This window comes from Juglans regia, chromosome 11 (genome assembly GCF_001411555.2).
Source record: "Juglans regia cultivar Chandler chromosome 11, Walnut 2.0, whole genome shotgun sequence".
Lineage (NCBI taxonomy): Eukaryota > Viridiplantae > Streptophyta > Magnoliopsida > Fagales > Juglandaceae > Juglans > Juglans regia.
The window spans coordinates 24,396,540-24,423,334 of NC_049911.1; the positions used below are offsets into that span (position 1 = coordinate 24,396,540).

The following is a 26,795-nucleotide window of genomic DNA, read 5'->3' on the forward strand; positions in this document are numbered from 1 at the left end:
TTAAGCTGCAATTTTCTGTTAACAAAAGCTGTTTCCACATTATTGTCATATAAGCTCTTGGTTGGACCAAAGAATTACCAGTTTGCATGCGCATCTTACCTTTTTTTGCACCATTGCAAATAATTTTAGGGACCACCACCAAAAGATTCTGATTCTGTGAAAGAAGCTTTGAGGCCTGACCGAGCATCAATTTTTGTTAAACGAGCTGCGCAGGCTGCTGGGTTTCAGTATAAGAAACCAGCTTCTAGCGTTGAGGCTGATATTACAGGTGGATCCACATTAAGTTCTCAGGCTATGCCGAAGCAGGAGGCATCCACTGCATCATCAAAAAGCACTACACTCAAAGCAGGCACGCTAGTCCTCTGCACTCTTCTGTAACTATAATATATGGATGCTTGATTATCCATGTGCTTGGTTACTATGCTATGAATGGCTGTATCATAATTTATTTAGTATACACATAATTTATTGCTGCATCATGTAAAATTTACAGGTGATAGAGTAAAATTTGTTGGTACAATACCTTCTGGAGTTCCTCCACTGCCTAATTGTCCGCTAAGGTATTCTTTCTGCATGCTATAAATCGCATACCATTTATTGGCATATAAGGATTGATTGGGGATTACGGTTTTATTTTGTGTATCAGGATCTGGTACTAATTCTTTGTATTGAGGGAATGATTAGTGATCTTTTGTATTAATTTATACTTTGATGCAAAGTTCATGGTATTTTGTGTAAAACACCTATGTTCTTGTTGCAAATTTATTTATTTGTATTTAGTTCATCCCTAAGCAGGGGACCAACAGCTGGTTGTCGTGGCAAAGTTGTTCTTGCTTTTGAAGAAAATGGTAATTCAAAAATTGGGGTTAGATTTGATAAATCAATTCCAGATGGCAACAATCTCGGTGGCCTTTGTGAAGATGACCATGGTTTCTTTTGTTCGGGTGATTCCTTTGATCCAAATCTCCTCTATTTCATTCATTTTGAATCCTGGCTTTCTATTCGTTTCAGTTTTCTGTTGTCTTGTGTGACTTATTGATGCTTTACTCTGCAGCCAACAGTTTACAACGCTTAGATGGTTTTGGAGTTGATGATATTGACAAGCTTGCTATTAATGAGCTCTTTGAGGTAGTTCCACTCTTTACTGGTCTAAGTGGTGGTGGTGGTGTTTTGGAATCAAGATTGAGATGTCTCATGTTTGTAGGTCACTTCTAAAGAAAGTAAAGTTGGTCCATTAATATTGTTCATCAAGGACATAGAAAAGGCTATGGTGGGTAGCTCGGATTCATATACGGTCTTAAAGAGTAAGCTCGAAAATTTACCAGAGAATGTTGTTATAATTGGCTCCCATACCCAGATGGACAGTCGTAAGGAGAAGGTAAGAAATTGCTTGTTTTCCTCTGTTGGGTTGTTTGCAAATGTAGGCACTGACGTTCTTGTCCAAGATTTGTATTTGGCCTGCTGAAATACTGTTCCTACTTAATGTTTGCGACTTCCATTTTTCCAGTGCCATCCTGGTGGGCTTCTGTTCACCAAGTTTGGAAGCAACCAGACAGCTTTGCTTGATCTTGCTTTTCCGGTATGCTGACCTCTGCCATTTCTTTTTCCCTTCTGCCCTTTCTGCTTTGGGTGCATGTATATATCCATATGTATTTGTTTGGGTGTCTTAGCTCTGCTCTCTACCTATAAAGATTGTCACTAACTTATATATGCATATGATTCTAATTAGTGTCTCAATTTGTTATCATGTATATACACTGCATGCAATACCTAACATCTCCTTAGTGGCATAGTTTTTCAGAGTTGTCATTTTGTATATATGTTTGGGAAACTTGAAATATCTCTTGCAATTGCACATTTGCAGATGTCATGCTGTTTTTACTTGTTTTTTAATTTTCCTTCCCCCATCTAGTTAGTTTAGCTCATGGTAGATAATTGTTCAACAATGATAGATGACATGCACGATATTCAGCATGTGAAGAAATGAGCTATGCAGTCCTCTGACTACAGTTCTATTATGTAGCATAAAGGCAACCAAAGCAGATTGAGCACCAGTATTTTCCTTCTCCCTTCTAGTTAGTTTAGCTCATGGTAGATAATTGTCCAACAATGATAGATGACACAATATTCAGCATGTTAAGAAACTAGCTATGCGGTCCTCTGACTACAGTTATATTATGTAGCATAAAGGAAACCAAAGCAGATCGAGCATGTCTATGGATTATTCTCAAATTGGTCCACTTGAGATGATCCTGACAGATCCTGTATTAATTAGTTGAGATGGCTACAGAAAATGAGTCTTTGTTTTGCAGATGAATGACTAAAGGTGAATGGTGGTTGTGAAGGATGAGAAGAACCTGCAAAATCACAGCTACAGTTTATAAAGTAATCAGTGATCACCATGTATTAGTTGTGGTTTGAGCAGTTCTAGAAAAGACAAATTGAACTAATTTGTTGATAATCATTGACAGTTTGCCTTAAAAATAGCAAGGCCCTGACTTGAAAACTCCAACCTGGGAATTGATCAGAGTACGATTATTTATGAAGAATTAAGGATAAGAATCACATGAAATAAATTCTCGCATTACTATGCCTTAGGATTTCTTTGGACATCCTCTTCCTCACTTTTTTCTTTACCTTCACCTCTATTAATTGCCATTATGTGTTATAAATTTTGGAAATATTAATCTCTGTTAAGGTTTAATATTTCTTTGGAGCTAAATTATTCAAATAACCTTGAGGGGAAGTAAGCTCCATTTCCTAAGTTTTTCAGATAGCCTTGGAAAGAAGTAAGCCCCATTTTCTAGGTTTCTTCCTGATAGCCTTCATCAATCTTGTTTTAATTAGATTTTCTTCTTTGGCCAAAAAGCTGAAAGGTGTATTCTTACTTTTCCACATTCAGTTCTGCTTGGTTTGTACTATGGTAATGCATGACTATTTGGGGACCATGATTATATAGGACTGTGGAACTTGACACGGTTCTCTTTGTGAAGTGGAAGTTGGATCATTTAAGATTTTGGGTCTGTTGGTGGCATTAAAAAATAACCTATCAAGGCTTGTGTGATTCCTCTTCCTCTAGGATAGAGTCGAAATTGGCCTTCAGGACGGGGAATGGTTGGCTTTTAACACTGAAAGCGTTACCTTTGCTTTGAGTGCCATGATGGCTGAATCTGATTTCTGGTCACTACTCTGTTTATGGAATACAATCTTGTCTACTGTGCATAAAATTTGCTATTGGATAGAAAGTTTATTATATGATCTCTCTCCCTCTCTCAATGCAAACAGAGATAGACATGCACTCACACATATGCACAGTGGTCAAATTTGATCTAAATGATATGGTTATTGCTTTAATTTCAGGATAATTTTGGTAGATTGCATGATAGGAGTAAAGAAATCCCAAAAGCAATGAAGCAACTCGCTCGACTTTTCCCTAACAAAGTGATGGTACAACTGCCTCAGGTATGGGCCCACCTTCATCTATACTGCCATGATGATGCTGTTATTTTCTGAAAATATTTGATATTTCTGTTATTCTTGACAGGATGAAACTCTACTTTTGGACTGGAAGCAGCAGTTGGAGCGTGATATTGAAACTTTGAAAGCTCAGTCTAATATTGTCAGCATTTGCTCAGTGAGTAGCACCTGATCCTGTTGTTTGGGGATCTTACTTTCACTCTCTACGTTCCTCTATGCTGATAGTTATTTCTGCCTAGAAAAAAAATCCATTGGCTCATTCTTCTTGGCTTTAAAGAACCATTTGACATTATGGCAGTGGTAGTGCATTAGTGCTCGTACATTTGTCCCATAATTTGGGCCCAGTGGGAATTAGATATCCATTCATAAATAATATCTGAGGTTGAATAGTGCTCTCTCTCTCTCTCTCTCTCTCTCTCTCTCTCTCTCTCGCGCGCGCGCGCGCCCATATGCTGACACAGGACAAATGTATTCATTCTCATCAGCTTCAGAAATCCTTAATATTTGTATTTCTTTGAAATTTATTTTTGTTATAACAGTCAGATTGTTTAGTTTTTGTTGACTTTGTGCTATTATTGGATGTTAACAAAATAATTTTTGGCTTCAGGTTCTAAACCGAATTGGCTTGGATTGTCCTGACCTTGAAACTTTGTTTATTAAAGATCAAGCCCTTACTACTGAAAGTATGTATTCTGTCTCAACCTTTGTTTCCCCAAGTTATGTGGGGATCTTCACTGTGATATCATTTTGCCTTTACTTATTCTTATGCTAGGTGTTGAGAAAATAATAGGATGGGCTCTAAGTAACCACTTTATGCATCATACTGAAGCGTCAGTCAAAGATGCTAAACTTGTGATTTCTGCTGAAAGGTAGTCCAATTCTTTTGAATTGTGGTCATCATGTTTTGGAAATTCGTAATCAAATAGTTAAAAAATGGTTTACCTCTCTTTCCCCATGTTAACACTGTTCATGACTGTTAATTTGCAGCATTAAGTATGGGCTGAACATTCTGCAGAGCATTCAAAATGAAAGCAAAAACTTGAAGAAATCACTCAAGGTAAAGTTAACATCTACTTTTTGGTTGTTCTCACAGATTCAATTGTCACCTCTCCCATTCCTTTCTGGGAATGAAATGTACTCCCCCCGATTTGTTTGCACTTTATATTCTGTTTAAGCTCAAAATTTTTCAGGATGTGGTAACTGAGAATGAATTTGAGAAGAAACTTCTTGCTGATGTTATTCCACCAAGTGACATTGGGGTTACTTTTGATAACATTGGGGCTTTAGAAAATGTAAAGGATACCTTGAAGGAATTGGTGATGCTTCCTCTTCAGAGGCCTGAATTATTTTGTAGAGGGCAGCTGACTAAGGTGAGAGGATCTATATATGTGTTTTTCACTAGTTTCTCCTACCTATATTTGGCTAAGAAGCTATGCTTTATTTTCCCATGCACATCTGTTTTGGATCTCTCTTTTGGGGGGTGGGGGGCTGTGATTCACCTTCTTAATATAGCTACTCATGTGACAGCCTTGCAAGGGAATATTGCTCTTTGGGCCTCCTGGTACCGGGAAAACAATGCTTGCAAAGGCTGTTGCCACTGAGGCCGGTGCAAATTTTATCAATATATCAATGTCGAGCATTACTTCAAAGGTATTTATGGATATGGAAAGGTTGTCTGCACTCTATTCTGTTGCTTCTTCTGAACTTCTAGTGATGTCTCTCTATTGCTTGCAGTGGTTTGGTGAAGGGGAGAAGTATGTGAAAGCAGTTTTTTCTTTAGCTAGTAAAATTGCTCCTAGTGTTGTCTTTGTTGATGAGGTAAGTTTAATGCAAGGGTTTTTTTTTTTTTTTTTTTGTTGATAGATTAGTTTGATCCAACCTTGCCCCCTTTTTGTTGTGTGGGGGTGTTCACCACAGCCCTCATATAAGCTTTCTGGTTGCTTCTCCCTCCTCTTTAACAGGGAAAAAACTATTCACTTCAATTATTTTTACAGGTCGATAGCATGCTAGGAAGAAGGGAAAATCCAGGAGAGCATGAGGCTATGCGTAAAATGAAAAATGAGTTTATGGTGAATTGGGATGGTCTGCGAACAAAGGATAAGGAGCGAGTGCTGGTACTTGCTGCTACCAATAGGCCTTTTGACCTTGATGAGGCTGTTATTAGGAGGCTTCCCCGGAGGTAAAGTAAACGCGTAATACTTGTCAGCACTTTGTTCCATTACTATTTGGCACAAAACAAGTTTCATATGCTTTCTACATGCAATTGTTGTGTATAGATTGATGGTCAATCTGCCAGATGCACCAAATAGAGAAAAAATTCTGAGAGTTATTTTAGCCAAAGAAGAGTTGTCGCCTGATGTTGATTTGGAAGCAATTGCAAATATGACTGATGGCTATTCTGGGAGTGACCTAAAGGTTCCCATTACTTTTTTTTTTTAATCTGCTCCCCAGCTAGATAATTTATCACATCTTTATTGCATTTTGGGTTCATCTAATTACTTTTTTGGTTGTAGAATCTTTGTGTGACTGCGGCACATTGTCCGATTAGAGAAATTTTGGAGAAGGAAAAGAAGGTTAGTTCAAGGATGTATTTTTTTTTGGTTTGCTATCTTGGTATATGAATGAAACTCTGCTTTATCTTTTAATGAGGGCATAATAAGCTCAGCCTGACACCTGTTTCGTCAAGTTTTATCTTTATGTTTGGTGCTAATTGTATTCTAAGCTTGGCCACACCCTTTGTCAACAATGTGACGAAAAATATGCTTCCTCCTCCTCTTGATTCTGTTATATATGCTAGGAATAAACAATACGATTGACTGTTAATTGTGATCCATTGCTTTATATTTTGCTTTTGCATTGATTTGAGCTACCACCTTTTACTTATTCTTACACGTAATCAAATTACTGCCTAGAAAGTACAGTATCTTGCAATATATCTTCTATTTGAAGAAGAGCCTATTCTAAGGTGCCCATTTTAATCTATATTATGACTTGGGTCTAGGAGCTTCTTAAGATGGTGTCCCAATTTGGACTGTAGGAATTCCTAGAATTGGCTATACAAACATCATATGACATATCCGTACTATTGATGGTATGATAATTTAGCTTCCTAACTTATTAAGGATATTTGTTAGGATCTAGGAATAACTTTTTTGATAAGTAGGATCTTTGAATAGTGATCCTCGATCCTCCTAAAGTCCATGATTTGGATACATGGCAGGCCTGTTTCTTTTATGAATCAAAGGCGACCGTGAAAAATTGAATAAAGGTCTCCTTATAATCAATATTTTAAGTCTATGAATAACCTTTAGCAACCAACATGCCTTTAAATGTTCAATTGAGCCATTTATGTAAAATTTACCGTGTACACCCACTTGTAACGAACAATCTGTTTATCAGAAAGTAGTAAAATAATATCCATTACAGTTCCTTCCGAGGGACTTCAATGTATGAATTTTGGTTGGGTTGAATGCAACCTTCTAAATATTGTCCAGTTACGAGGATAGCTGGACATATAGAGTAGAACCTCAAGTTCCATAGAATGATTATCATTTTAAATATGATAGAGATACAAATGTCATATTTTCCCTCTTGGTGGAACTTTTCTAGATGATGTGCTTGAAATATTTTCCCTTGTAGTGATTAACGATAAGTTTTTGAGTTTGAGGAATCAAGGAGCTGCTACTTTTAATCATGGGAGTTTTGAAACAGCTACTCTTTGAATTCAAAGTATTTGCATTAATGGTGGAAGGCAGATCGATTCAGATAACTAAGAGGAGTTGGAAGGTCACGAAAGAGATGATCCTAGGGATGTACCCGGTGAACTGGCTCACTAAAACGCTGGAGGAATGCTTGATGGGTGAGAAGAAGGAATTTTATGCAACGTCACGGGATGGTGGTGGTAGAAGTTTTATTGCCCAGAGATGCGCTAATGCTCATGGTCAATATATGGCACTAGTGGAGTTTGGAGGTGGTGGCAGACGAGATTTTACCTTCATGAGTGAAGAAATGAAGGGAATGGGGTGGAAGAAAATGATGGTTGCACTGAGAGAAGTGTGCGACAACTCGGAGTATGGAGGAAAATCGGGTTATTATAGAGGGAGGTTGGGCTTCAGTCGAAAGGAGGAGCCTTCTTGAGGAATGAGGTCGGTTTTGGTGTCGAAGGTGGAGGTAATCCAAGGGAACAAACAATTGTATAGGGAGGTGCTTAAAGAGTCGATGGCCCTGTCATTGTCCCGGCACCCAGTGTAGGGGAGGAGGTAATGTCAAGTTGACTGTCAAGGGAGGAGCTGCCGCTGGTCACAACAACGGCCATGGTCTCGAGAAAAGTAAGCATGTAGGTCCATCATTTGCTCAGAAGAGATTAGGTGGTGATGGTCTTTATGGTGGCTTTGCAAGGGGTGGCATACGTAGCATTCTATGGGATATGAAGGAGCAATTGATGGATTTGCTAGAGACAGTGAATAGTTTAATACGATGTGTTGATAAGGAATTGGGAATGGGCTTTGGCTTAGAGAGTGGCCCGGTAAAGCATATTAAGGCCCCATTTGGATAGTGAAAGTGTCTCATCTCATCTCATCTCATCATTACATTTTTCTCAAATTTTCATACAAAATATAATAAACAATTCAACTTTTTTAAATCCCAAAACAATAATAATATTAAAAAATAATATTCTAACAATATTTTATTCAACTTTCAATTTTCATCTAAAATCATCTCATCTCATCTCAATATCCAAACTAGACCTAATACAACAACTAGTGGGTTGGGCTTAAACGTGGTAGGTGGGCAGAATCGAGCGAGACTTGGGGCTGAAGTTTTTAAGCAAATGGGCCACTCCATTGGGCCCCAAGTAATGGGTTGAGATAAGAGGAAGTCTAAAATAGGGTTGGGTCTAATTGATATAACCCTGACTAATGCAATGTGGTGGGTTAGGGGAGGATGCGAGAGTGCAACAGGGCCCTTTGTGGCTAGGAGCCTGTTAACCGCGCCTGAGATTGCACCGATTGATTCGCGGCAGACCCATGAGCCGTTGTTGGTGGTCTAGATGAAGAAATTAATGGAAGAAGAGTTGGCAGTAGGGTGTGTAATGGGCACAAAATCGGCCAACATGAAAACTCACTACCTTGCATCGGAGCTTCAATCCAAAATAGACAGGAAGATATGATGGGCTGCATGGAAGCTATTCCACTGGAGTCCAAGGGGTTGTCATAGTCGACAAAGGAATCTTTGAAAGGAGAAGGTTCTGAAGAGCCTTGTACTGAGGTGGGTCCAGAGTTTTCAGTTTCATTTCTCGACGGTAATAAGGATGCCTTACGGATGCTGGTAGCTTCTAATAAGGATCAAGATTTGGAGTGTAGATCTCTCTTCCCTGAGGGAGAGATGGGGGAATTGATGGAATTGCAGTGAGCCACAAGGGAAGGAATTGAGATGGCAGATGAACCCGTTCCTTTAAATTTATGGCATTACTCACTGTCATTGGAGTAGGTCATGCTTAGATTAAGAAGTTAGGTTCCAAAGGGAGGGTGCATTCAACTTCTTTATGAAGCCAAAGATTGCATCTTGGAATGTCCGAGAGCTTAATGTGGCCAATAAGCATCTTCGGATAAAAAATTTGCTTTGTGAATGGACGGTGGACATTGTTTGCTTGCAAGAAATTGTGATGAAAGTTATTTCCAAAAGTTTTGTTCAAAGCTTGTGGAGTTGTCCATATGTTGGTTGCATAGCTGGTGGGACTTGCCATGGTGCATCGATGATGATTTTAATGTTATCAGATTCCCAAGCGAGAGATTGGGTGAGAGTGGGCTTCGGCCTGAAATGATGGAGTTCTTGGAGTTTATATTTGATTTGGACTTGGTGGATATTCCTCTAATGGCTAGAACATGCACATGGTCAAACAATCAAACGTGGTTTAGATTGGACAGATTTTTAGTTTTCTCGGATTGGGAAACTCATTATCTGAAGTTATGTTAGAAAAGATTACATCTCCTCTGTTCAGATCTTGTTGGATTGTGGAGGTATTCAAGGGGGCGTAGGTACTTCAAGTTTGAGAATATGTGGCTAAAAATTGAAGATTTGGTGGAGAGGATCAGGCAATGGTGGTCCTCCTATCAGATCCATGTTCTAAAAAAATATTTGAAGATATGGAATAAACAATCTTTTGGTGATATAGGTGATCGGAAGAAGTCTCTATTGGAGAAGCTACAGGAGGTAGAGAGTGAAGAGGAGGGTAGGGCATAATCTCTGGAAGAACTCTCTTGGAAGACAACTAGTTTTAGAACTTGAGAGGGTCACTTTATTGGAGGAGATTTCATGGCGTCAAAAATCTCGGGCACTATGGTTAAAAGACAGGGATCGAAGTACGAAGTTTTTCTATAGAGTGGCCAATTCACACAGGACTAATACCTTTGAGTTGTTGAACATCAACGAAGTTGTTCCTTTCTGTGATTAAGGAGCATGTTGCTGGTTTTTATGAATAGTTTTTCACCGAGCCGATGGCGTGGAGGCCAAATCTCGAAGGGTTAGCTTTTAAGACCTTTGAGCATTAGAGCAATTCTTAAAAGCTGGTGAGGACGATGGTCAAAGATAAAGCACCTGATCCAAACCCTTTTTCTATGGGTTTTTTCCAATCCTGTTGGGAAGTGGTGAAGGATGATATGATGAGTCTTCCAGGAATTTTTCTCATTTGGGCAGTTTGAGAAAGGCCTCAATGCCACTTTTATTGCGCTTATTCCCAAGAAGGTTGGGGCAATGAATGTAAAGGAATGTTTGGATAGTTGATTAAAATCGGGCGTATCGGGTATTTTATGCAAGCTGGATATGGAGACAGCTTATGATTATGTTAACTGGGACTTCCTACTATACTTGCTTGGGAGGTGTGGTTTTGGGGAACGATGATGCTCATGGAATAGGCATTGCAACTTCAAATAAGGTTCTCAGTTTTGGTGAATGATAGTCTAGTTGATTTCTTTAACAGTTCTCGAGGGCTAAGGTAGGGGGATCCTTGTCCCATTTTCTTTTTGTCATTGTTATGGAGGTACTTAACATAATGATGCCTACTATGGTTGGAAGTGGCTTTATGGCTGGGTTTTTGATTGGTGACACCAATCGTGGTACTCTTTAACATTTATCATTTGTTGTTTACAGATGATACTTTGATTTTTTTTAGGCAAAACAAAGTCAGATTCATTCTTTATGGTCACTCCTACTTTGCTTTGAAGTCGTGTCTGGTTTGAAAGTGAACTTATACAAGTCGAAGTTGGTTTCAGTTGGAAACATTTGCAAGCTTCGGATGTTGGCTAACATTTTGGGGTGCAAGGTATCCTCTTTTCCCGTGAAATATCTCGGTCTTTCTTTGGGTGCCTCTTTCATAGCTAAATCAATATGAGATGAAGTAATAGAGAAGATCGAACTAAGATTGGCAGGTTGGAAGATGTATTTGTCGAAAGGCAGGGAGGACCACTTTAATCAATAGCACTTTGTTCAATTTGCCAACCTATTTCTTATCTTTGTTCCCACTTCTAGCCTATGTGGCAAACTGTATTGAGAAGCTCCAACGTGACTTCCTTTGGAGCGGGTTAGGTGATGAATTAAGTTTCTGTTGGAAAATAGATAATTGATTCCCTCAATCTTTGGTATATTAGGAAACCTATATATTTATATATTTGACTTTCCTAGGATTAGGGGATAACCATTAAGGAATCCCACTGATATAGAAATCTGTTTTAGCAAGGAAAGTTTCCTATTTTATTTCCTTGTAATTAGCTCTATAAATCAGCCATGTAGTCGTACATATAGTCTGTGTAAAGGCTACAATTGATAATAATACAATTGATTCATTTTTCCCACATGGTATCAGAGCTTTAGGCTCTTTTCTGGGATTCTTGGCCTTCATTGTCGTGAATCAATGTCTGAAATCAAAGTATCCAATATTATGGCACAATTTGAGGACACCCTTTCACATTAGTCATCCGGTGACCTACAAAACATTCAGGCAGCATATAGGCTGAACGGAAAGAACTACTTGAAGTGGTCCCAATTTATTCGAACCTATTTGAAGGGAAAGGAAAGCTTAGCCATCTCTTAGGGACTGGACCAAAGGAAGGAGATCCACGGTATGATGTGTGGGATGAAGTAGATTCCATGATTATGTCATGGTTATGGAATTCGATGAACTTGGAGATTAGCGACACTTGTATGTTTTTATCCACAGTTAAAGAAATCTGGGATGCGGTTCGATAGACGTACTCGAAGGCCCGTGATGTAGCTCAAGTATACGAGATCAAGGTCAAGACCAGTGCAACTAGACAAGTAAAACTGTAACCGAATATGCCAACTTGCTGAAAAATCTGTGGCAGGAACTTGATCATTAACGGTGCATAGAGACTAAATGTGCATCAGATGTTGCCATCTTAAAAGGTTTTATTGAAAAGGATTGAGTCTACGACTTCCTCGTAGGACTCAACGTATAATTCGATCAGGTCAGGGTCCAAATTCTCGGCAAAGAAGAGGTACCGTCTCTCAATGAGACTATCTCGTTGATTCGTGCTGAGGAAAGTCGCATGGGAGTTATGCTGGAACCCCAAGTTCTGGAAGGTTCAGCCATGGTGACTAAAACAGAACAACAACCAATACAAGAGAACATGAAGAGAGATCCATTGAGAAACTTGGGATGAGATGACAAAGATGCCCTCTGGTGCACTTATTGCAAGAAACCACGACATACTAAACAAAATTGTTGGAAGTTGAATGGTAAACAACCAAGCAAAGAATGGGGTTATCAAGGAGGATCGCAGAGGAATCCAAACCAGGAATACTTCACCACGACTCAACCCACAAATCAGCAACATCAAGAAATTTCCCAAAATTTGGTTGAGCTCAATAAGAAAGAGATTGAGAAATTCAGGGGACTTTTGGGATCATTGGAGAAGCCTACTGGTGCATGTTCTCTTGCACTCTCAGGTGAGTTCTCTATTTCTAAAGGATTAAATGTCTCAGATGAACCTATTAGGAATCTATGGGTTATTGACTTAGGAGCCATGGATCATATGACTCACTCTTCACTACATTTTAACACTTATACCCCATGCCCAAGCAATCGGAAAATAGTCGTTGCTGATGGTTCTCTCACTACAGTAGCTGGTATCCGTGTCAATCCATCTTATCCTAAAAAATGTTCTTCATGTCCCCAAATTATCCACCAACCTAGTATCCATCCAAAAACTAACTCAAGATATTAACTGCAATGTGGTTTTCTATCCCTCTTAATGTGTATTTCAGGACCAGGATTCGGGGAAGAGGATTGGACTTGCTAGGGAGAAGGACGGGCTCTACTATCTTGAGGAATCAGGCATATCAAATATTGTCAGGAATAAATTATCTCTGTCACTGTTATCATCATCCAATAGAGACACCATTTGGCTTCATCATTTTAGACTAGGGCTCCCATCATTTGGAGTTTTAAAAACTATGTTTCCTTCATTGTTTAAAGGGCTGAATTCTGAACCTTTTTTTTGTGATGTATGTGAGTTTGCAAAACATAAACGTGTACCCTTTCCAATAAGTAATGAGAGAAGTTCAGTTCCATTTGCTTTGATTCATAGTGACATATGGGGACCCTCCACAGTTCCAAATGTTTCTGGTTCACGATGGTTTGTCTCTTTTATCGATGATTGCACTAGAGTCTCTTGGATCTTTCTCCTCAAAACTAAATCTGATGTAAGCAGTGTGCTCCCAAATTTTCGTAACATGATTGAAAACCAGTTTGGTGTTAAAATAAAAAAATTTAGATCAGATAATGCACGGGATTATTTCAATCATATCTTGTCTCCTTACTTCCAAAAAGAAGGTATTATCCATGAATCCTCTTGCATTAATACCCCACAGCAAAATGGCATTGCTGAGAGGAAGAATGGTCATTTGCAAGCCACAACCCGAGCCTTCCTTTTCCATCAAAATGTTCCAAAAACTTATTGGGGGGAGGCTGTACTCACAGCTACATATATCATCAACCGACTGCCATCAAGGGTGCTAGGGTTTAAAACACCAATGGAGACACTTTCTCAATTTTATCCTGATCTAAGAATAACAAATCATCTCATTCCATGAATTTTTGGTTGCACGGCCTTTGTTCATATTCATAGCCATCAAAGAGGAAAACTGGATCCAAGAGCAGTTAAGTGTATTTTTGTGGGGTATTCATCAACCCAAAAGGGGTACAAGTGTTATCATCCACCTACCAGGAAGTTCTTTGTTTCTATTGATGTCACCTTTGAGGAGCAAAAATCATACTTTACTCAGCCTTATCTTCAGGGGGAGCCTTGTCATTCATTGAAGATAAGGACAAAGATTTGTTTTTACTTGAGTTACCATCGAATCCTTCAATTCCTCAAACCTCAAACTCAACCCCTGAATTTGTCCAATCCACTTCCATACTTGCTGAACCATCTCAAACTGTGATAGAGAATGATGAATTTCGTGACTCGTAGAAGATTTGTGCAGGTTTACTCAAGATGAAGAGATCCGGACCCTAATCCTGAGCAAATTCCAGCTTCAACTCCAGATCTTGAGAATGAGGTAAGTCCCGATATTTCTCCTCCATCAGCTCATGATCACGATCTTCCTATTGCTATTAGGTTGTACCCTTTATCAAAGTTTGTGTCATTTAGAAAATTCTCACAATCACAGGGGAGTTTTCTAGTAAGCATAAATACCATTCATATTCTTAATACTTTATCTGAGGCATTATCTAATGAGAATTGGAGAAATGCTATGAATGAAGAGATGCAGGCACTAACAAAAAGTCAGACATGGGAAATTGCGGATTTACCACCCTGGAAGAAAGTTGTGGGATGCAAGTGGGTGTTTATAGTGAAGTACAAGTCAGATGGTTCCTTGGAGAGATACAAGACCAGACTAGTGGCAAAAGGATACATGCAGACCTATGGGGTTGACTATCAAGAAACATTTGCTCCAGTGGCTAAGATGAGTACAGTAAGAGTGTTGCTATCACTAGTTGCTAACTTTGACTGGTACTTGGAGCAATTCGATGTAAAAAAACGCCTTTCTTCATGGTGAGTTGGAGGAAGAAATATACATGGATGTTCCTCCGGGCTTCAAGGGAAATCTGAAAAGTAATAAAGTGTGCAAATTGAAGAAAGCACTTTATGGTCTTAAACAATCACCAAGGGCTTGGTTTGGAAGGTTTACCAAAGTAATGCTTGCCATTGGATACAGACAAAGTCAAGGAGATCATACACTCTTTGTTAAGCACTCAGATGCAGGGGGAGTCATAGCTCTTTTGGTATATGTTGATGACATAATTGTGACAGGAAATGATGAGAAGGAGAAGGAAGCCTTGAGAAGGTGTCTTGTCAAAGAATTTGAGATAAAAGAACTTGGAAGACTAAAGTATTTTTTGGGAATTGAAGTAGCTTATTCCAAAAAAGGCATCTTTATTTCACAATAGAAATATGTAACTGATCTTCTAAGGGAGACAGGAAAGTTGGCATTTAGACCCGTCTCCACACCAATCGAGCCAAACCACAAACTTGGAGAGGCAAATGAAGATCTACCTGTAGACAAGGAAATGTACCAGAAATTGGTAGGAAAACTTATATATCTTGCTCACACACGGCCAGACATTGCATATGCCGTGAGTGTGGTTAGCCAATTTATGCACAGTCCAAGAGAAGTTCACCTACAAGCAGTGTACCGTGTACTACATTACCTAAAGGCCAATCCTGGCAAGGGAATTCTATTTAGAAGAAACGCCGAATTGATTCTTGAAGCATACACTGATGCTGATTATGTAGGCGCAGCAGTTGATAGGAGGTCTACTACAGGTTATTGCACTTTCCTTGGAGGCAATCTTGTGACCTGGAGGAGTAAGAAGCAGAATGTGGTAGCTAGATCAAGTGCGGAGGCAAAATTTAGGGCAATGGCTCAAGGAGTGTGTGAATTACTATGGCTCAAGATAATTCTGGAAGACCTTAGAATCGGATGGGAAGGACCAATGAAATTATTTTGTGACAACAAGTCAGCCATCAACATTGCTCACAATCCTGTTCAACATGATAGAATAAAGCACATTGAAGTGGATAGACACTTCATAAAAGAAAAGTTGGATAGTGGATTAATTTGTGCCCCATATGTGTCAACTAATGGCCAACTTGCGGATGTACTCACAAAAGGGCTTAGCAGTGCAGCATTCCAAGGACTTATCTTCAAGCTGGGAATAACGGATGTATATTCACCAGCTTGAAGGGGAGTGTTGGAAAATAGATAATTGATTCCCTCAATCTTTGGTATATTAGGAAACCTATATATTTGTATCTTTGACTTTCCTAGGATTACGGGATAACCATTAAGGAATCCCACTGATATAGAAATCTATTTTAGGAAGGAAAGTTTCCTATTTTATTTCCTTGTAATTAGCTCCGTAAATCAGCCATGTAATCGTACATATAGTCTGTGTAAAGGCTACAATTGATAATAATACAATTGATTCATTTTTCCCACAATTTCACCTGGTCTAGTGGGGAAGCTATGCTCTCCAATCTTTGTTGGTGGGTTGGGGATTAGAAACTTGAAGGTATTCAACAGGCTCTTCTTGGGAAATGGTTGTGGCAGTATATCATTGAGAGGGAGGTTTTGTGGAAGTTGGTGATTGATTGTAAGTATGTGGGTATGTTTGGGGAGCACTAGGGAGGTAGAAGGGGTTTATGGGGTTGGAGTCTGGAAGCCTATCAAAAGAGGTTGGGGGTTTTTTTCGACATACTAAAATTGTGATGGGATACGGATCTAGAATCAAATTCTGACATGATAAATGGTGTGGAGATAGAGCTTTCAAGGACACATCCCATTCTCACATCAAAGGATCCGTGATCTAGAATCAAATTCTGGCATGATAGATGGTGTGGAGATAGAGCTCTCAAGGACACATCCCATTCTCACATCAAAGGATCCGTCAAAACTAGTGGCATTCTCAACCCTACCAACCAGAAGCAATAACCCTACCAACCAGAAGCAATTAAGATTTAGCTAAGTTGATCTTTAAATCATGAAGTGCTTAAAGTACAGGAATAAACAACATAGCTTTTGGAAATGGTCATGACTTGCCTCACAAAATGTTGGTGTCATTTGTGAAAAGTAGATGGGAAATACTGAGATCCATCCCATTCCCAACATGCACTTAAAAGCTTGGTATCAAACTTCTTTCCGCAGTGACATTAGTCATCCCTCTCAAAGGAAGACACATTCAGAGGTTCACAATATTGCCATCCCTTGTAATCACCTATTGCCATTGAAGGGGATCTTAATTCCACAGGCATATACCACTGCCTTAGCGAAGAACCCATTACAAAAGCATCCATTGAAGACATAGCAACAACCTCTCATTTGCTTAGGTTACCCCCACATTTTCCGCCAATGGCAATAATAGAAGGAAGGAAAATGAAAAGAGTAATTATATTCCTTCTGACCTTTTCTTGTTACTAAAACGGAATTGGAGTGCTTGCATCCTGAAATAATGGTTGTTAGTTCTGGGCTTAGTCCTAGGACCATCATCATGTCTCCCTATGCAAAGGGGATGCTCAATAGATTTTCCCCAAGGGTCCCATAGTGCATAACCCTTTCTTGAATCTCCTTTCCCACAATCTTTATGCATAAATAAGGGATAATGGTGTTTGAAATCTGTACTTGATAGGTGTTGGTAGACATGTTGTCAGACTTTGCCTCCTCCAATGTGCATTGGGTCTCCTTTTGATGATTTTCTACAAAAGCAAAGTGAGTTTCATCCTTCTTTGGTGCCTATAACAGTGCTTAGAGAATGCCACAGTTGTTCATCCCACTCGGGTGCTGCTTTTAGGGTGTGTTTGGTTGTTGAACCCAACCCAACTTATCTCAACTCATCTTAAACCAATCATTGATGAGACCCACTACTTTTTCAATTTCCCATAAAAAAAGTTAAACTCATCTCAACCTACTTCATATATTTCAACTTAAAAAGTTAAACCCATCTCAATCTAAAAAAGTTAAACCCATCTCAATAGGACTCAAAAAATACTACTATTCACAACTTAACTCAACTTATCTCAACATTCAAACGCAGCCTTAGTGTTTCAGTAGGTCAAAATTCAAAGGTTGAGGTCCTCGAGAATGATGGTTTGAGGGCTTTGGCCTTCGTTTTAATCCACTATTGAGTGGGCTGGTTTAGTTGAACATTGACCTGCCCTTTTTTGGTTTCATACATAGCGTACATGATTGAGCCTACAATTTTCAAACCATTTGGATTGCAATGTTGAGAGCTATGTTGGAAATATTTGATGCTGCATGATGATAATGCCCTTGCCTCCGTAATACCTCTATAAAAAAAAAATTGTACGGACAGCTTCTTTAGAGAATATCCTAATTAGGAAAACTTAAGGAAACACCAGAATTAAGAGAGTTGGGTTGATATGGGTGATGTTCATAAGGGTGGTTGTTCTTGCAAATTGGAGAAGATTATATGGCAATCCCTAAGTCGTAGCAGTATGAAAGATGGCCCACATATGCTCACTATGATGTATTTAAAGAGAGATAAATTATCGGAATTTCATGTCATGAACAGTTTTTTAATCGGTAAACAAGATTTTGTTGATCATTAGAATAAGACCCAAGTATACATGGCATATACAAGAGCATCGTCTGAGTGTGCTAGCTCAGTGATTCAAGAAGTTCATGGAAGCTCATTATGATAAAATCAATTACAACCAACCAATGAAGTAGAGTATTGAAAAATAATTTTCTAAGCTCATCCATTGACTGCTCTCGATCTTTGAAGCTTTTTTCGTTCCTCTCCCTCTAAATGCACCATAGGCATATTGAGACCATCTTCCATATTGCTGCAATATGAGAGTTACCTCTGAACTCCTCTCTAAGAAGTTAGGAGATCGATCACCCTTCTCGGCATCACCCAAGTTAGTTCCACCTGAGTGTAGAGTTCATTCCATAGGGGCAATAGCTAGGAGATCTTGAACAGTCATTGGATGACTTTAGAAATCTCTTCACCAATACCTTGTTTTTATGGGCAATAGCTAAAGACTTCAATGGGCTAAGTTTCTGTGATTTTCTTGTATCTGTTTTTTTTTTTTTTTTTTTGATAAGTAATCAATTTTCTTGTATCTGTTTCTAGTCCTTAGATAGGTGCTTTCTCTTTGTATACATACCTTGCACTTAGGCTAAGCCTATTTTGTTTGCCTATTTAATAAAATAAAAAAAACACTTACACAAATATGGCCATGATATGATTTTTGCCATTAAGTTCGACATAAGTCATTTTGGCATTAAAAAAAGGTTGAGGTGATTAATACATACTTAGGACCTGTTTGGGCATTGAGATGAAACACAAACCGTCTTAGTGTGTTTGGTATGGATAGACAACCTTTGGCATCCAAACATAAATCCGAGTGTATCTCATCTCATCCCAGTCGGTCTCTCATCATCTCAACACTATTCATTGACAAGACCATACACGGACACAAAATACAGATACACAATCCCAAGCCTTTCTCAAGAATGGCTCCTCTCTCATTCTGTGTTACCCTAAGGATTCTTCTACTTTCTTTTGCCATTTCCTTCCTCTGTTTCACAAGGCCTAGAAAGTAAAATCCCACTTCGCAGCTGTGTTTGCACCATTCTCGCTTTGTTTACACAGAGACGCTCTCATCTCAAATACTTTGGTGTGGAGAGCATTACGCTGCCGAAGTGGTTGCTATGTTTTCAAGTTGGTAAAAGGTGGTTTGACTGCTTCTGTGGTGCAGGTATGGCGGTTCATGGGGAGGGTGTTATGGAGGCTTCGTCGGTTGGTTTCCCAAGGTGCGTTTCAACATCATACGGGACGTTGGTGGCAGTTAGCAGCTTATTGGCAGAGACATCGTGGTTCTATGCAATGATGTCTTGGCTTGAGCCTTTCGTTGTTGGTTTTTTCAATGGTGCAATTGGCTGCGGGAGGTGGAGCTTGGACATGGGCTGCGGCTGTGTTAGGGACCTCGGTCAAGTCCCTAAACACTATGATCTCCACGCCTAGGATCTCCTTGAGATGACCGAATGCCCGTTCCTCTCTTGCTTGATTCTCGAACAATTGTCACAATGATGATATTTTGGTAAGGTGAGGTTAGGTGTTTAGGCTTGAATTGGTGTATGGAATGGTGGTAAGAATGAAGTGTATTGGCTTCAATGGGTGAAAGGGGCGCACGGCAATGGAGGGGAATTTGGGTTGGCGCCACTTAGGGTTTAGGTTTAGGGTTTGGATGATGAGGCTAGGGTTTTGGAATTAGGGTTAGGATGTGGGGCGGCTAGGGTTGGACGGCCACAAGGTGTATGGCTTGATTGGTTGATTGAGAGATTTGAGGAAGGGTTCCTAAAATCTTGGAACTCAATATGGAAAGGGATATGGCCGGCTATGGGAAAGGATATGGTCAACTAGGGTTCCTAAAATATAGGAACACCAATATGGAAAGAGTGGGTGGCGGCTAAGGTTAATTCAAATTAGGCAACCCCTTACCTAATTTGAATTAGGACCAATAAGGAAAGTGTGTTTCGGCTAGGGCAATTTGGATGGAGCAAACAATTTATGGAAAGTTGACAAATACAAGTGTTGGTCGACTTTTAGGGTTGGATGGATTGGAAGAGCAAAAAATGTAATTAACACCAAGAACACAATAAAGAACACTCAAGAACAAAAGCAAAAATACTTGAGAACTTGAATGAACAAAGATAAAAATTCAACAATTGATTCATGGATTGCACAAGTGTTAAATAAACCTCATATATTGATAAAAATATAATAACAATGATAACACAACTTGGATTCACGAATTGCACCAAGTTGCAAGAACAAGATAAATGAATCCACACCTATTCAAAAAATTGCAAGGTGTGATCCTCTCTTTGGGATTCACGAATTTCACCCAAAAAGCCCAAGTGCAATGGCATTGGTTTGTGATCTCTCAAACAATAGTCTTCCCTCTAGGAAATTTGCCAAAAGATTTTAAAGCAAGTGAAAGATGTCCTATTTATTAGCAATACAAATTGGAAACCCCAATAGGTCCCTTGGAAATAAAAGAAATAAACATGATAGTGGCATGAACCAAGCTTGGCCGTGGCATGCATGGGCCCATGGTGGGCTAGATTGGTGCATGGTGGTCTTCGGGCTGGCCCATGGCTAAGTGGTGCGGCATGGCTTGCTGATGGTGAGCCATGTGTGTGCGCTACATGGCCCAGGCTGGTGGCCTAGGCGCTGACTTTGCATGGCCCAAGCTGGTGGCTTGGGCGTTGAGGCTGCAAGGCACGGGCTGGATGGCATGCCATTGGCCTGGCCTGCAAGGCACGGGCTGGAGCCGTGCATTGGATGGTATGCCTGTGAGGCATGCCACTAATCTCGTTGATGTGCGGTAGGTGGGCTAGCAGTGCTGTGCATGGGCACGCGCGTGCGCATGGCCTTGCAGCACCTGGGCGTGCGTAGGGCCACTTGGCGCATAAGAATGCGCATGGGCGCTCATGCTGCGCGCAATGCCACTCGCATGGGCGCGCTGAGTAGAGCTGTGCGCATGGGCAGGCGCCCACTAACCTCGTTGGCCCACATGCTGGGCACCTCGTGTGTGTCATCGCGCCCCGTGCGCGGGCCAAGGCAGACATGCATGCTAGGTGCCCCGTGCGTGTCACTCCATGAGCCAAGGCATGCTTGTGGGCTAGCCAAGGGGCATGTCCCCACCATGACTAGGGCATGTGCGGCATCTCTAGAGGCAACTCGATGTGGGGGTCTAACAAGTTGCTAATTGGATGTGCAGGAATCCCTCGGTGCAGGGGACGACTGTGTTTTTATGGAGGGGTGGCTCTCGATTTGGTTGCTGGTGGTGCAATTGGTGTGAGGGTTGATGTTGTGCTTAGGTTTGGGTTTGCTTCCGTCAGTGACTGATCCTTGGCGGCAATTTCTTGGTCTCATGGTGGAGAAGAGAGAAGTCGAGAGAGAGCTTCTAAAAAATAGAGAGAAACCGAGAAAGAGAGAAATTTTCTATTAATAAGATTCATCAATATTAATTATTAAAAACACTTTCTAATAATTGGGGACCCATAACTTTTTCAAGCTTTCATAAAAAGTTAAAACTATCTCATCTCACTTCTACATCCAAACATATTTCACAATGGGACCCACACTTTTACAAAACCATTTCAAACATCTTAACTCAAACCATCTCACTACTATTTATAGATTTCTCATCTCATCTGATCTCAATTCCCAAATGAGTCCTTAGCATCCATGATACTTGTTCAAAACCTAACACTAGGAAGCAACCCAATCAAATTAATTAGTGGTAATACCTTGAATTTCCCAACCAACCAAATAATTGTACAAACACATGGTGGTATCAAAACCATACACTAACATTAGCAAGCAAAATTAGTGGTAATAACTTGAAGTTCCGAACCAACCAAATAATTGCCCAAAGGCTGCCAACCAGACCAAACAGCAAGTGCTCTCAGTAGGAACTATTGAAATAAGAGAATAAAGCTAAACTGGAACAAAAAAAAGTACAAAAGCCAAACTTGGTATAGTTTTAAACAGATGACACTGTGCATTAGGCATTGGAATTTCATTCAAAGGAAATCGTGTTTGAAATAGCCCAAATAGCATGGATTCAATTGAATTGGCAGGAAAACCCACCTGAATTGAATGGAATTTTACATGATTGATTAATTATAAAAAAAAAAATTGACAATTGATTGGTTTCAATCATGATTGGGAGTGTAGGTTGGTATAATTACAAGGATAAACGCTGCAGATCGAGCTTTACAGTTTTCAAACCTTGTTTTCAGGCCTGTTGCTCCATACTGATGGGCCAACATCCACCATAGTCACAATGATGTCAATCACCAAAATATAACCACTAAAATCAATTATAGTTGAGATTGATGATTCTCAATACAGACATGCCAACACCATCACAAAGGTGACCAATAACCCCAGCAATTACATTAGGAATCACCACTTAATTGAACAAACATTATTTACCATCACCCACAACCACCAACATCCTTGAATCGATAAGCTTATCGATGGATTATTTATTTTTGACAAGTAGCTTTTTTGAGGGAAAATAACCTCCTCAACAGCCACCATCTAGATTTGTTTTCTACCACATGGATGAGGAAGCAATGCAATGGAAAAAATGACATCCCTCCATTTGCAGCAATGATGACAAAGCCATCCACCTCCATGGGCTTCGGTTATGTACTAAGCCCATTGCTGAGTATAACTAGGGAGAACAAAATGAGAAACAAGAACATTACTAAGAAAAATGGTTGGGAAGAGAAAGAGAAGTGCTTCGAGAAAGTAAAAAAATGTTGAATCCTAGGATCTTGCTCTGATACCATGTCAACTCTAGAGCTGCACAAAATGAGAGGGAGAAACTCCCTCTCAATCTTTTGCTAAATGTAGTGGGAATAGAGAATGAATTGACTAGTACACCCTTGTATTGTATATTTATATTTTATTACATCAGTGCCCTCTAACATTTATTATGAGAATATTCTTTCTTGAACACTCTGAAATGGGATAATGATTCTCTTCTACACCTATAGATGCTTTAGGAGGTTGATTTGTGTATACGTCCTATGCACTTGGCCTACATTCTTGTTTTTAATAAAATATTTTATTATTTACCAAAATTAGAGGTCTTGATTCATGGAGCTTTCCTATTAAGCGGGCAATAGGATACCTTGGCCATAACACTTCATGTAGTGAAATTGTTTGTACACTAATAATGTAGGCCCAAGTCGCACCTGGGCCTATACTCCAAAATGACTGTCAATGATACAATTGGAGCTCCATTGAAACTATTATAAAGAATAAAAACTTCACATTTTTAAGTAATGTGATATCTCATACACTACCTACCTATCATTCATTCAGAATGTAGTATCACAATCCCCCCCACCCAAACTCCCAAAGTCTTCGTCGGGTTCAAAATGACTAGTTAATGATACAATTGGAGTCTCATTGAAACAATTATAAAGAGCAAGAACTTCTCATTTCCAAGCAATGTGGGATTACATGCACCACCTATCATTATCATTTAGTATGGTATCATAAATAAGATTCTATTATTGTATCTAATCAGCATGTTATCTTCTTGGCTTTTTCTACTCTGAACTTTGGCTATTTTTTGTGGAATTTCAAGGAATTAGTTTAAATTTGCAATTACGTCGCGTCTCCCAGTCTGTGTCCATCTCTGTCGTTATTCTCTTTACACCTATGTGGTAGCTAGTGATATTCATAACAGGTCTATTTTGGTTTAAAGAAAACCCCCCTTGTGTATATTCCAGGAAAAGAATGCAGCGCTGGTAGAGAATAGGCCTTTACCAGCATTGCATAGCAGTGCTGATGTTCGTTCTCTGAAGATGGAGGATTTCAAATATGCGCATGAGCAGGTATGATGAATTGTTTAAGAATAAACTTTTGAGAAGCTAGTTTTGACCCCTTGAAAATATTGGTCGAGTGGTTTTAAGAAATAGCAAATTGAAGAATTTTTTTCCCAGCATGAATCACATTGCACCATTTAGCTAAAAAGGCATCGTGTTAAAAATAGCATTTGTGTTTCGTTGATAGTTTTGTTTTTGCCAATGTTGGGTAATTGATATATCTCTCTGTTTAATATTTGGATTGTATTTCTTGGAATCAATCACTCTTTTTTTCAGGAATAAATCTAGTCCTTTTTCTTTTCTCATGGTCTTCATGATTACGAGTGTTGTAGTTGGTTGTGTAAAGAGTTTAAACACGTCTTTAAATTTATGTCATGGTATAATTCTTTACTTCATCATAGGTGGAGTCGAACTTCATAAAGTAGGTGTTGGGATTTAAAAGCTTATGGAATATGCTAGACTTGAATATATGGGGATTTGTTGGGAGTTATGTCAACAAGATCTCTTGCAATAAGATAGGATTGTATGTGGGATTTATTTTCTTGGGAGTAGAGGTCCCGTGTGTGTTTTAGTTTCTAGGTGTAGATCTTTTCTCCACTTGGTGGCATCCTTTCAGCGATTAGGGGTCCAACTTGGGCAAGCCAGCCCAGACCAACTCAAGCCTAAATTTCTAGCTCCGGTTGGAATTTTTCAAGCCCATGGTGGGCTTGGGTTGAAAACTCTGACTTTGAATTGAAGAGGAAAAATACACATTGCATGCTCAAAGTATCACACGTTTAACAATGTGACATGCAAACTATTACTTTTGACACATTTCATCCCTAAACTACAACTTTATTTCAAATAACACATTCCGTCAAATTGTTGACGGTCAATTAACTGATTGTGCACGTTACTACTTTTTGGTAGTTTGTTCAAACCCAACTTGTAACCCTAACATGTAGATCAAGATATCAAACCAAATATTTGGAAATAATTAGATAATATTTCTAATAACTGTAAACTAAATGTTGATTTCTAGTTGCTGTCCTAAATTTTAAATTGATAGTTAATTGAATATTTTATGAAAATGCAAAAGATCGCCCTGGTACACAGAAATTGTACAAGAAGAACACCCAGCTAGAAATAGAAAAAGTGACAAAAAAAATAATGGAAATTCAGCCTATTAAAGTCTATAGATGTTGCCAAAGGAACAGAGTATTATGAATCAATTTATAGGCTTCTCTTTTATTCACTCACAAAATTTCTATCATTCTTTTCCTCCAAATAAACCATACAAAACAGATAAGAACAACCTTCCCCCCAATGTGGCAATTTTGGTAATTATTTTATACATCCCATTGTTTATGGTGATAATCATCAACAGCCCTACTTTTTACAAATGATGTTGTGAAGGTGGCAATAAGGCTTTTTTCAAACTTACTATTGGTATGAAACTTGTTGATTACACACATGGGGTGTTCTTTAATCAGATCCCAGCAAGCTCAAAAGAAAGTCATGGTAAAACCATCCGTGTCTGGTGCTTCATCATTGATTGTACCTTTCACCACTTTATGAACCTTACTGATTCTTGTATTTATACATGCATGTTATGTCAATTGGTTCTTATTTGAGGTGTATGTATTTTTGTTTTATATTTCTGCGGCCATGGTATTATTATAGTTCTAGTTTTTATTTCCTAATGATGCATCGCAATATATTTTATTTCTTAATTGGGAGTTAAGTACCATATTAAATTTTATTTGTACAAATTGAAGTAGGAGTTTGGTTTTGTTGGGGCCTAAGGTTTGAAAAAAACTTTAACTAGCTGCCAGATTGCCCCCCTATCAATGATATTCTCCATATTTATGGGACTTGAAGACTACTTCATTGAATCATTCGTCTTGATGCAGGTGTGTGCAAGTGTGTCATCAGAGTCTACAAATATGAACGAACTCTTGCAGTGGAATGACCTTTATGGAGAGGGTGGATCAAGGAAGAAGAGATCTCTAAGCTATTTCATGTAGGGTGGATGTATCTTTTGTATAGCATTTCTTTAGGTCATTCTTCGTCGTGCTAAAGAGCGGCGAGATTGGGGACCTTAATTTGTGGAAATTCCTTTGCAGGTCCTTACCCCCCATTGTATTATATATAGGGTTTTTCCCTTTTATTGTTTTTTTTTATAAAATTTCTTTAACCTTTTTGTTAGGAAATTTACAAGTGCCCGAGCAGTAAATTTAACTGTAGCATCTTATTAATCCAATCTATTTCTTCTCTAAAACGAATTGTAAGTTCAGGATAATAAGTTGCAGAAAGTGTATATCGATCATGCTGATGATTCTTTTGTTCACAACCTGTCATCTCTCCCCCTCTCTATGCTTTACAATTGTGAGAATTTGAAAAAATTGTAATGATGAGATGGGTTGAGAGTATTTCTCAATTCAAATGACTGAAACCTTGTACTTGTCTATTTTTAAATTGTCACTTATAAATAGCTACCATCTGATATGGATGATCGGGAACAAGATGGGTGCATGGCTTTTGTCAGGCTAACCAATCACCAAATTTGCTAGGCATATCCATGGGATTTACAAGAAAACATTGTTAGAGTAAAGAAGAGGATTGTAGAATAATTTTTTCATTGATTTTCTTATACAGGAATGAGTGTATTTATACAAGATGAGTAAGAGGATAAAATAATTGTTTTTATTACAAATAACCGTAGAGTAGTAACTGATTTCTCTACTGTTCCTTTCTAGACTTTTCTTCTTGTTGCGTGGTGTCCTGCTGTTGTATAAGGCAATGAGATTGTAACCGATTGTCTTCATCTGCTGTGGTGCAGGGAGTGCACACCTGTTGTTTGTGAAAAGGCACCA

The 26,795-nt window shown here is 39.1% G+C and overlaps 1 protein-coding gene across 3 annotated transcripts in view; it reads left to right on the top strand.

Annotated features, from left to right (window-relative positions):
- Positions 1-26,272, top strand: part of LOC108986858 — a 32,586-nt gene extending 6,314 nt beyond the window's left edge. The window contains exons 9-27 of one of the 3 annotated variants that reach the window (XR_004802736.1): positions 130-349; positions 494-560; positions 781-944; positions 1,055-1,128; positions 1,205-1,378; positions 1,508-1,579; positions 3,361-3,462; positions 3,545-3,634; positions 4,085-4,160; positions 4,250-4,346; positions 4,465-4,534; positions 4,668-4,847; positions 5,005-5,127; positions 5,212-5,295; positions 5,472-5,656; positions 5,754-5,892; positions 5,991-6,050; positions 13,981-14,055; positions 23,845-23,926. Coding sequence is in view for 2 of the 3 variants with exons in the window: in XM_018959635.2 (XP_018815180.1) it covers positions 130-349; positions 494-560; positions 781-944; positions 1,055-1,128; positions 1,205-1,378; positions 1,508-1,579; positions 3,361-3,462; positions 3,545-3,634; positions 4,085-4,160; positions 4,250-4,346; positions 4,465-4,534; positions 4,668-4,847; positions 5,005-5,127; positions 5,212-5,295; positions 5,472-5,656; positions 5,754-5,892; positions 5,991-6,050; positions 23,845-23,949; positions 25,833-25,946 (2,196 nt within the window). In the remaining variant the exon portion in view is untranslated. Of the gene's footprint in view, positions 1-129; positions 350-493; positions 561-780; positions 945-1,054; positions 1,129-1,204; positions 1,379-1,507; positions 1,580-3,360; positions 3,463-3,544; positions 3,635-4,084; positions 4,161-4,249; positions 4,347-4,464; positions 4,535-4,667; positions 4,848-5,004; positions 5,128-5,211; positions 5,296-5,471; positions 5,657-5,753; positions 5,893-5,990; positions 6,051-13,980; positions 14,056-23,844; positions 23,950-25,832 lie in introns of those variants that run through there. The other 2 variants (XM_018959635.2, XM_018959636.2) reach the window with 2 other exon arrangements.
- The last annotated feature ends 523 nt before the right edge of the window (positions 26,273-26,795 follow it).